The sequence below is a fragment of the Haliotis rufescens genome, unplaced genomic scaffold (genome assembly GCF_023055435.1).
Source record: "Haliotis rufescens isolate VD_foot unplaced genomic scaffold, xgHalRufe1.0.p SCAF_8, whole genome shotgun sequence".
Lineage (NCBI taxonomy): Eukaryota > Metazoa > Mollusca > Gastropoda > Lepetellida > Haliotidae > Haliotis > Haliotis rufescens.
The window spans coordinates 13203647-13216797 of NW_025964372.1; the positions used below are offsets into that span (position 1 = coordinate 13203647).

At 42.1% G+C, this 13151-nt stretch overlaps 1 protein-coding gene across 11 annotated transcripts in view; it reads right to left on the minus strand.

The window, feature by feature from the left end:
* LOC124117394 overlaps nt 1-13151 on the minus strand; it is a 52509-nt gene that overhangs the window by 20257 nt on the left and 19101 nt on the right. For all 11 annotated transcript variants that reach the window (XM_048389713.1, XM_048389712.1, XM_048389710.1 and 8 more), the window contains exons 5-6: nt 9183-9300; nt 5922-6132 (exon numbers count right to left, since the gene is read on the minus strand). In XM_048389713.1, the coding sequence (XP_048245670.1) occupies nt 5922-6132; nt 9183-9300 (329 nt within the window). The remainder of the gene's footprint in view (nt 1-5921; nt 6133-9182; nt 9301-13151) is intronic.

Sequence of the window (13151 nt, forward strand, 5' to 3'; positions counted from 1 at the left end):
TAGTTTTTGCCCAGTCACACCATTTTAGTCTAGGTTATCATGTTTATCATAATGATATAGCGTGTGTTTTACGGTGACATTTTCTGCTAGAATCTATGTGCTAGTGTTATCTTTGAACCCAGTGTGTCAACCGAGTGATGTGTCAGATATATTCGAAGACTATGATTATGAAAGCGTTTAACGCCTACAGTGTTGCGGAATGTATTATCACCTTTGTTTGGACTGTAGCATTTTGATTTTATGAATCTCGAGTGTTGAGGCAGACTAAGTTTAGCTTTGAGCTTTTGCACCTCTGAGAAGTATATTGAAGATTGAACGTCTGGAAAGCTAGCCAGATAGACTTACTCCGGGTCGCCAATTATGTAATTTAAATATTGTGCCCGTCGAATTTTGCTGTTGTGAAGCATTTTTCTTAGTTTAACATAAATTCAGTGTTTTCTGGCTCATATGTACTGATTTGTCAATAAGACACATAAGAATTTTGCTTGGTCCATCATTGGTGTATTAATACTTCCATTGGTTTATCAGATATTACACAAGCTCCTCTTGGAACAATGTCTCCTTATATTTCTGCACATGGTTTGTAACCAGTCGTGACGGGACTTGAAACACATCGTTCGATGTATAGTGACCTAGACTTGTAATAAACTAGTATGTGGAACAATTTTGTTGTTTGTCCCTTATTTTGAAGACTTAAGCATTAATCCCTCGCTCAGAGCGCCACACAGACTCGGAAAACCTTTTTGTTAATTTTGATTTGTAAGCGTAACAAGAGTTTATGAAAACTCTTGAGGCGGAAATGATGCTATAATGAAGTAAATCGTTTACATAATCTCCACAATCATATTATATCATAGATATAGATTTTAAAAAGTAAGTTTTACGACTGCAGCTTCAGAACCTCTATAAATTACAGGATCATCAGTGTTAGTGTAGCGGCCATAAAGTTTCTGAGTCCCGTGATAGGATTCGAATCACGGACCTTCTGATCACATGACAAGCTGACAAGGTAAGGATGTCATCTGTGGGATGACATTACCATCATACCAGACAACTATATATCCATACACAAAAGCCACATGTTCCTGAGTTTTATAGGTATAGCTTTTCACAGCATTAGGGCTCCGTGGCTCTATTGGCATGTATGGTACTGGCATTTTATTTTGTTAATTCTGAAACAAAAACATCTCTTCCCCCTCTGCAGGCATATCAACCAAAATAGCAGTCTGGCCCACACCTCTACAATTGTCTTTCTGCAGTTCTACAAGATCTACAAGATCTCTCCAATATACAGGCACATTAATTTTGTAGAGCAAACAAAAGATGTAATGAGGCATATTTCACTTCCACATGTTGTCAAACCAGCCAGTACATGATGAAACAAATAATCCCTCACATCCTGTGTTTCCCTTATTATACACTGTCACTCCATCAACAACACATACATCTACAGTTTTACAATGCCACCTGCAACAACACATACATCTATAGTTTTACAACGCCACCTGCAACAACACATACATCTATAGTTTTACCATGCCGCCTGCAACAACACATACATCTATAGTTTTACCATGCCGCCTGCAACAACACATGCATCTATAGTTTTACAATGCCACCTGCAACAACACATACATCTATAGTTTTACAATGCCACCTGCAACAACACATACATCTATAGTTTTACCATGCCACCTGCAACAACACATACATCTATAGTTTTACAATGCCACCTGCAAAAACACATGCATCTATAGTTTTACAATATGCCACCTGCAACAACACATACATCTATAGTTTTACAATGCCACCTGCAACAACACATACATCTACAGTTTTACAATGCCACCTGCAACAACACATACATCTATAGTTTTACAATGCCACCTGCAAAAACACATGCATCTATAGTTTTACAATATGCCACCTGCAACAACACATACATCTATAGTTTTACAATGCCACCTGCAACAACACATACATCTATAGTTTTACAATGTCACCTGCAACAACACATGCATCTATAGTTTTACAACGCCACCTGCAACAACACATACATCTATAGTTTTACAATGCCACCTGCATCAACACATGCATCTATAGTTTTACCATGCCACCTGCATCAACACATGCATCTATAGTTTTACAATGCCACCTGCAACAACACATACATCTATAGTTTTACAATGCCACCTGCAACAACACATGCATCTACAGTTTTACAATGCTACCTGCAACAACACATACATCTATAGTTTTACAATGCCACCTGCAACAACACATGCATCTATGGTTTTACAATGCCACCTGCATCAACACATGCATCTATAGTTTTACAATGCCACCAACAACAACACATCTCAACACGTAGTTAAGGCTGTTGTTACCCACGCAATCAGTTCATGTAACAAATGTTCCAGACATAGGTAAGGCTGTTGTTACCCACCTGCAATCAGTTCATATCGCAAAACGTTCCAGACGTAGTAAAGTCTGTTGTTACCCACCCTCAATCAGTTCATGTTGCAAAACGTTCCAGACGTAGTAAAGGCTGTTGTTACCCACAACAATCACTTCCTGTCGCAAAACTTTCCAGACGTAGTAAAGGCTGTTGTTACCTACATGCAGTCAGTTCATGTCACAAAACGTTCCAGACGTATTTAAGGCTGTTGTTACCCACAACAATCACTTCATATCGCCAAACTTTTCAGACGTATTTAAGGCTGTTGTTACCCACCCGCAATCACTTCCTGTCGCAAAACGTTCCAGACATGGTAAAGGCTGTTGTTACCCAACCACAATCACTTTATGTCGCACCACGTTCAAGATTTACAGTATCTAAAGATGAGCTTATACTTCTCGATTCAGTTATTATCCCACGCCCAACAAAGTTGGTGGGGGATATAGAAATGGGCTCCGTCCTTCCGTCAGTCCGTACGTACGTCATGTTTCGTTTCCGGAGCATAACTCATAAACTGTTCAATATTTTTTCATGAAACTATGCAGGTCTGAACTGGTGCCTTTTGCTATTTAGAAATTTCAGAAAAAAGTTTTTTTATGTTTCCATGGCAACAAGATGGACTTAGGTTCCACACTCTTCTTTTTTTTCTCACAATTTCCATGACAAATTCCACCTCGGTTAAAAGAGCTTAGGGTTTGTTTAGATTTAATTATGTCATAAATTCTGCAACAGCGGCGGGGTATATAGCCACGTTAGTGGCAAACTCTTGTTTCTTCTTGTTTTCTCCTAACATATGGATCGGTGAATTTGTTGCTTCCATTTTACTTTTACAGAATCTGAGCTTAAGACACAGATTTTTTATACCCTTCAAGATATACAAGTGATCATTAATTTGGTTAGATATACAGTTATAATCAACTCAAAGGGAGCACTAATTCTAGTTTGTTATAACTGTAGTTTGTTATAAGCACATATACAGCAAATGGACGGGACCCAAAATAATTTGTTATATCAATCGTTATAAGTATGTTCGTTACAAACATAGTTTACTGTAATTGATTTAACTTCATTCCAGAAGCTAATGGATGTTAACAATCATGACAATGCATCTTGCACCCATCAGACATCTGCCAGTGACGTGGTCTGATGGGACCAGTGTTAACTCTCCAGGGCCAGATTCAACAATAGGTTGATATTCAATGTTCTCTTTCTTGAGAAACCTTTCAGACCATGATCTTTTGCCTAACTTTGAGATCTTTGACTGCAGTCTTCTCTTGTTTAGTACCATCAAGTAAATAAATTAATTCAACCTTTTCGAGCCTGGAATATTCTCTCACTCCATGCCATTTTGTCAGGGCTATGGGATCCCTGACAGTAGGTTTTATATACATGTATATAATACTGTGTTTACTGTTTGCCTAAACTGATGTTTTCATTGTCATTGAGTTTAGTCAATACCAACATAAGGAACTAGAACTCAGTCCTGAAAGACCCTCTGGGAGCAGACATGTTATATTGTCTAATTTCACTTGAAACCATGGCTCCTTTGTCTTTGACCGTGGACCAACTAACTGAATTGCTAGTTAAACACCACTTGGCAATGACGGAACTTCTTTTATTGCCTATCATTTATCTTGATGATAGAACAATTTCATGGAAACATTTGTCACCAGCAGGATTCGAGCCCGCGAAGTCTGCACGGAAGGCTAACGAAAGTTGTGTTCTGTTATGGTGACATGGGAAAAATTGTGTGAAATTAACAACGAAATATTTACTTACATAAAGACACTGGCTTATCCATTTATGAACTGCAAAGTATGTTTTATTCAATTTTTATACAGTATGTTACTCTATGCATTCTAGTATTTGTACTGTACTTGTGATTTGGTAGCTTTTCGTCCAACAAAATGAACAGATAGCAACAAAATTACTATTATCTTGTTCAGTGCTATGTTTGCACATAATAGGCCCATCAACATGGGCAAGTAATATTAAGGTGATTGATAAAAGTGCTCAAGTTGGTCCAAATTGAATTATAACCCAAATGGCAAAGGGCAAGGTGTATGTGCAAAAGGCTCAGGGGACAGATATCACGTGCTACACGCAGGGCCAACTAACACAGTGTTCTCACAGTTGAGCTACACTCCTCGTGGTTTAGTTAACCATTTCAACGATTAGACACTGGGTCCTCGTGGTTTAGTTAACCATTTCAACAATTAGACACAGGGTCCTCGTGGTTTAGTTAACCATTTCAACAATTAGACACTGGGTCCTCGTGGTTTAGTTAACCATTTCAACAATTAGACACTGGGTCCTCGTTGTTTAGTTAACCATTTCAACGATTAGACACTGGGTCCTCGTTGTTTAGTTAACCATTTCAACAATTAGACACTGGGTCCTCGTGGTTTAGTTAACCATTTCAACGATTAGACACTGGGTCCTCGTGGTTTAGTTAACCATTTCAACAATTAGACACTGGGTCCTCGTGGTTTAGTTAACCATTTCAACAATTAGACACTGGGTCCTCGTGGTTTAGTTAACCATTTCAACGATTAGACACTGGGTCCTCGTGGTTTAGTTAACCATTTCAACGATTAGACACTGGGTCCTCGTTGTTTAGTTAACCATTTCAACAATTAGACACTGGGTCCTCGTGGTTTAGTTAACCATTTCAACGATTAGACACTGGGTCCTCGTGGTTTAGTTAACCATTTCAACAATTAGACACTGGGTCCTCGTGGTTTAGTTAACCATTTCAACAATTAGACACTGGGTCCTCGTGGTTTAGTTAACCATTTCAACGATTAGACACTGGGTCCTCGTGGTTTAGTTAACCATTTCAACGATTAGACACTGGGTCCTCGTGGTTTAGTTAACCATTTCAACGATTAGACACTGGGTCCTCGTGGTCCTACCTATATGTAAACACCGTGATTCTTTTGAGGAAGGTCTCATGAGACTGATATTATTCCTACTAAGACTGAACGAGATGATGTTGGAAAACTATTGTCAGAAACAAAACATGCCAAACTTATATTGAAGACTTACCAACTCTCTGTTTATGTAGATGCTAACTTGGCAGTGTTGCTTAACAAAATGTGAATATAAAGTATTTCAGTTGTGACTAAACAATGAACACTGAGTCAACAACCAAATCCATTTAAACATGACCATGCAGTGTTAATTATGCTTGTAATTATAGAAGTGTGTGACTGATGTCAAAAATAGGAATTTGAATACTTTCTTTTCTCATTCCAAAAAGATAAAGGGACTAATTATATTTTTATTATAACCCCGGACCCAGAATGTTACTAAAAGACTCTGCAAACCAAAACAAGAAAGGCCTGAAGTATGTGATCATAGTCACTTTGATAGACACCAGAAATCTAAATTTTGCAATATGCCGTACACTCACTGGTGATAAACCTCAAGACACACCTTCCTGATGACTGATGGCGCTTACCCTGACTGGAAGGTCTACTGGAAGTACACTGAGGACCTGTCATGTGTGGAGAGTCCATGCAGACAATCTGTGGGGAGTCTGTACCCCCTGTGTTGAGAGCCTGCATGTGGGCATGAGACAGTAGTCTGTGTAGAGCGTAGCACCGGAATCTCCTCGCGTGACAGTTCCTCATCACACACGGGGGCTGGCCCTTCAGAAGTGTCTCAGCAGCCTGTTCGTGAAGGTCTATACAGTCATTCATGTTAAACCAACTGGAAGAGGGTGCTTCACAGGAAAAGATTATATCTACTGAATGTGAACAATGAATGAATAATTGGAATTGAAATTAATAATATTGAACATTTATTGGTCCGTATGCTTTGTTTGTTTGTTGTTTAACATCACTCTCAGCAATATTCCAGCTATATGACATCAATCTGTAAATTATGGAGTTTGGACCAGACAATCCAGTTATGGACATCATGAGCATCGATCCAGGCAATTGGCATACGATGACATGCATCAACCAAGTCAGCGAGTCTGACCACCTGATCCAGTAAGTCACCTCTTATGAAAAGCATGGGTTACTGAAGACCAATTCTAAACAGGAAGCTTCACGAAACGGTCCGTTTGCTGATGGGGATTAAAAATATGTGAACTAAAAGAAACAAAACGGTATGTTGAGTAGATATCCTGCCCACAACAGTTTTGCAATTCATTCTTTATTCACATATGAGTCCATCAAAGTTAGCTACACCTGACACATTGTGAATTGTTAGTAGGGTTAGTTGCTCATGCTCTCAACCTCTGGGTCGTCTGATCAAGGACTTGGTTACTTACACACTAGCGTGACATGGCCTAGATGATGTATCTAAACACACTACCGTGACATGGCCTAGATAATGTATCTAAACACACTAGCGTGACATGGCCTAGATAATGTATCTAAACACACTACCGTGACATGGCCTAGATAATGTATCTAAACACACTACCGTGACATGGCCTAGATAATGTATCTAAACACACTACCGTGACATGGCCTAGATAATGTATCTAAACACACTACCGTGACATGGCCTAGATGATGTATCTAAACACACTAGCATGACATGGCCTAGATAATGTATCTACACACACTACAGTGACATGGCCTAGATAATGTATCTAAACACACTACCGTGACATGGCCTAGATAATGTATCTAAACACACTAGCGTGACATGGCCTAGATAATGTATCTAAACACACTACCGTGACATGGCCTAAATAATGTATCTAAACACACTACCGTGACATGGCCTAGATAATGTATCTAAACACACTACCGTGACATGGCCTAGATAATGTATCTAAACACACTACCGTGACATGGCCTAGATAATGTATCTAAACACACTACCGTGACATGGCCTAGATAATGTATCTAAACACACTACCGTGACACGGCCTAGATAATGTATCTAAACACACTACCGTGACATGGCCTAGATAATGTATCTAAACACACTACCGTGACATGGCCTAAATAATGTATCTAAACACACTACCGTGACATGGCCTAGATAATGTATCTAAACACACTACCGTGACATGGCCTAGATAATGTATCTAAACACACTACAGTGACATGGCCTAGATAATGTATCTAAACACACTACCGTGACATGGCCTAGATAATGTATCTAAACACACTACCGTGACATGGCCTAGATAATGTATCTAAACACACTAGCGTGACATGGCCTAGATAATGTATCTAAACACACTACCGTGACATGGCCTAGATAATGTATCTAAACACACTACCGTGACATGGCCTAGATAATGTATCTAAACACACTACCGTGACATGGCCTAGATAATGTATCTAAACACACTACCGTGACATGGCCTAGATAATGTATCTAAACACACTACCGTGACATGGCCTAGATAATGTATCTAAACACACTACCGTGACATGGCCTAGATAATGTATCTAAACACACTAGCGTGACATGGCCTAGATAATGTATCTAAACACACTACCGTGACATGGCCTAAATAATGTATCTAAACACACTACCGTGACATGGCCTAGATAATGTATCTAAACACACTACCGTGACATGGCCTAGATAATGTATCTAAACACACTACCGTGACATGGCCTAGATAATGTATCTAAACACACTACCGTGACATGGCCTAGATAATGTATCTAAACACACTAGCGTGACATGGCCTAGATAATGTATCTAAACACACTAGCGTGACATGGCCTAGATAATGTATCTAAACACACTACCGTGACATGGCCTAGATAATGTATCTAAACACACTACCGTGACATGGCCTAGATAATGTATCTAAACACACTACCGTGACATGGCCTAGATAATGTATCTAAACACACTACCGTGACATGGCCTAGATAATGTATCTAAACACACTACCGTGACATGGCCTAGATAATGTATCTAAACACACTAGTGTGACATGGCCTAGATAATGTATCTAAACACACTACAGTGACATGGCCTAGATAATGTATCTAAACACACTACCGTGACATGGCCTAGATAATGTATCTAAACACACTACCGTGACATGGCCTAGATAATTTATCTAAACACACTACCGTGACATGGCCTAGATAATGTATCTAAACACACTAGCGTGACATGGCCTAGATAATGTATCTAAAAACACTACCGTGACATGGCCTAGATAATGTATCTAAACACACTACAGTGACATGGCCTAGATAATGTATCTAAACACACTACCGTGACATGGCCTAGATAATGTATCTAAACACCCTGCCGTGACATGGCCTAGATAATGTATCTAAACACACTACAGTGACATGGCCTAGATAATGTATCTAAACACACTACCGTGACATGGCCTAGATAATGTATCTAAACACACTACCGTGACATGGCCTAGATAATGTATCTAAACACACTACCGTGACATGGCCTAGATAATGTATCTAAACACACTACAGTGACATGGCCTAGATTATGTATCTAAACACACTACAGTGACATGGCCTAGATAATGTATCTAAACAACCAAGGATAAATACCTATCCATTTGAGATCAACATGTTTCTATCAATCAAGTTTGTTAATTATGAACAGAGCATGAGGTAGAACAGTGATCAATGATTTCCTCAGGTTCCACTGTTTCATCATTGAGCAATTACCTAAATGTACTGGACTTCCCATCCAGGAAGTTATGAAAGGCTACCTCTCACCAGATTCTCTAGTTAAGTACAGGTGTACTGCCTACCATCAGGACATGGACTCCACAGCTGTCAGTGTCTGTCTGTGGAAGTGTCTTGTACTGCCTCGCCCTCCATCTTGTCAAAATCTGTCCGGTCTCCTCACTCCTCACTGCCATGTACTGTCTGCAACCCACCACACACCATGTACTGTCTGCAACCCACCACACACCATGTACTGTCTGCAACCAACCACACACCATGTACTGTCTGCAATCCACCACACACCATGTACTGTCTGCAACCCACCATACACCATGTACACACCATGTACTGTCTGCAACCCACCACACACCATGTACACACCATGTACTGTCTGCAACCCACCACACATCATGTATACACCATGTACTGTCTGCAACCCACCACACACCATGTATACACCATGTACTGTCTGCAACCCACCACACACCATGTATACACCATGTACACACCATGTACACACCATGTACTGTCTGCAACCCACCACACATCATGTACACACCATGTACTGTCTGCAACCCACCACACACCATGTACACACCATGTACTGTCTGCAACCCACCACACACCATGTATACACCATGTACTGTCTGCAACCCACCACACACCATGTATACACCATGTACTGTCTGCAACCCACCACACACCATGTATACACCATGTACTGTATGTAACCCACCACACACCATGAACTGTCTGCAACCCACCACACACCATGTATACACCATGTACTGTATGTAACCCACCACACACCATCTACTGTCTGCAACCCACCACACACCATGTATACACCATGAACTGTCTGCAACCCACCACACATCATGTATACACCATGTATTGTCTGCAACCCACCACACACCATGTACTGTCTGCAACCCACCACACATCATGTACTGTCTGCAACCCACCACACATCATGTACTGTCTGCAACCTACCACACACCATGTACTGTCTGCCACCTACCACACATCATGTACTGTCTGCAACCCACCACACATCATGTATACACCATGTATTGTCTGCAACCCACCACACACCATGTACTGTCTGCAACCCACCACACATCATGTACTGTCTGCAACCCACCACACATCATGTATACACCATGTATTGTCTGCAACCCACCACACATCATGTACACACCATGTACTGTCTACAACCCACCACACACCATGTATACACCATGTACTGTCTACAACCCACCACACATCATGTATACACCATGTATTGTCTGCAACCCACCACACACCATGTACTGTCTGCCACCTACCACACATCATGTACTGTCTGCAACCCACCACACATCATGTATACACCATGTATTGTCTGCAACCCACCACACATCATGTATACACCATGTACTGTCTGCAACCCACCACACATCATGTATACACCATGTACTGTCTGCCACCTACCACACATCATGTACTGTCTGCAACCCACCACACACCATGTATACACCATGTACTGTCTGCAACCCACCACACACCATGTACTGTCTGCAACCCACCACACATCATTTATACACCATCTACTGTCTGCAACCCACCACACACCATGTATACACCATGAACTGTCTGCAACCCACCACACATCATGTATACACCATGTATTGTCTGCAACCCACCACACACCATGTACTGTCTGCAACCCACCACACATCATGTACTGTCTGCAACCCACCACACATCATGTACTGTCTGCAACCTACCACACACCATGTACTGTCTGCCACCTACCACACATCATGTACTGTCTGCAACCCACCACACATCATGTATACACCATGTATTGTCTGCAACCCACCACACACCATGTACTGTCTGCAACCCACCACACATCATGTACTGTCTGCAACCCACCACACATCATGTATACACCATGTATTGTCTGCAACCCACCACACATCATGTACACACCATGTACTGTCTACAACCCACCACACACCATGTATACACCATGTACTGTCTACAACCCACCACACATCATGTATACACCATGTATTGTCTGCAACCCACCACACACCATGTACTGTCTGCCACCTACCACACATCATGTACTGTCTGCAACCCACCACACATCATGTATACACCATGTATTGTCTGCAACCCACCACACATCATGTATACACCATGTACTGTCTGCAACCCACCACACATCATGTATACACCATGTACTGTCTGCCACCTACCACACATCATGTACTGTCTGCAACCCACCACACACCATGTATACACCATGTACTGTCTGCAACCCACCACACACCATGTACTGTCTGCAACCCACCACACATCATTTATACACCATGTACTGTCTGCAACCCACCACACACCATGTACTGTCTGTAACCCACCACACATCATGTACTGTCTGCAACCCACCACACACCATGTACTGTCTGCAACCCACCACACACCATGTACTGTCTGCAACCCACCACACACCATGTACTGTCTGCAACCCACCACACATCATGTATACACCATGTACTGTCTGCAACCCACCACACACCATGTACTGTCTACAACCTACCACACACCATGTACTGTCTGCAACCTACCACACATCATGTACTGTCTGCAACCCACCACACACCATGTACTGTCTGCAACCCACCACGCATCATGTATACACCATGTACTGTCTGCAACCCACCACACACCATGTACTGTCTACAACCCACCACACACCATGTACTGTCTGCATCCTACCACACATCATGTACTGTCTGCAACCCATCACACATCATGTACTGTCTGCAACCCACCACACACCATGTATACCACAAGAACTGTCTGCAACCCACAACACACCATGTACTGTCTGCAACCCACCACACACCATGTATACTACATGAACTGTCTGCAACCCACCACACACCATGTACTGTCTGCAACCGACCACACACCATGTACTGTCTGCAACCCACCACACACCATGTATACTACATGAACTGTCTGCAACCCACCACACACCATGTACTGTCTGCAACCCACCACACACCATGTACTGTCTGCAACCCACCACACACCATGTATACTACATGAACTGTCTGCAACCAACCACACACAATGTACTGTCTGCAACCCACCACACACCATGTACTGTCTGCAACCCACCACACACCATGTACACATCATGTACTGTCTACAACCCACCATACACCATGTACTGTCTGCAACCCACCACACACCATGTACTGTCTGCAACCCACCACACACCATGTATACTACTTGAACTGTCTGCAACCCACCACACACCATGTACTGTCTGCAACCCACCACACACCATGTACTGTCTGCAACCCACCACACACCATGTATGCTACATGAACTGTCTGCAACCAACCACACACAATGTACTGTCTGCAACCCACCACACACCATGTACTGTCTGCAACCCACAACACACCATGTATACTACATGAACTGTCTGCAACCCACCACACACCATGTACTGTCTGCAACCCACCACACACCATGTATACTACATGAACTGTCTGCAACCCACCACACACCATGTACTGTCTGCAACCCACCACACACCATGTACACACCATGTACTGTCTGCAACCCACCACACACCATGTACACATCATGTACTGTCTACAACCCACCACACACCATGTACTGTCTGCAACCCACCACACACCATGTACTGTCTGCAACCCACCACACACCATGTATACTGCATGAACTGTCTGCAACCCACCACACACCATGTACTGTCTGCAACCCACCACACACCATGTACTGTCTGCAACCCACCACACACCATGTACTGTCTACAACCCACCACACATCATGTATACACCATGTACTGTCTGTAACCTACCAAACACCATGTATACACTATGCACTGTCTGCAACCCACCACACACCATGTATACACTATATACTGTCTGCAACCCAGCACACACCATGTATACACCATGTACTGTCTACAACCCACCACACATCATGTATACACCATGTACTGTCTGTAACCTACCAAA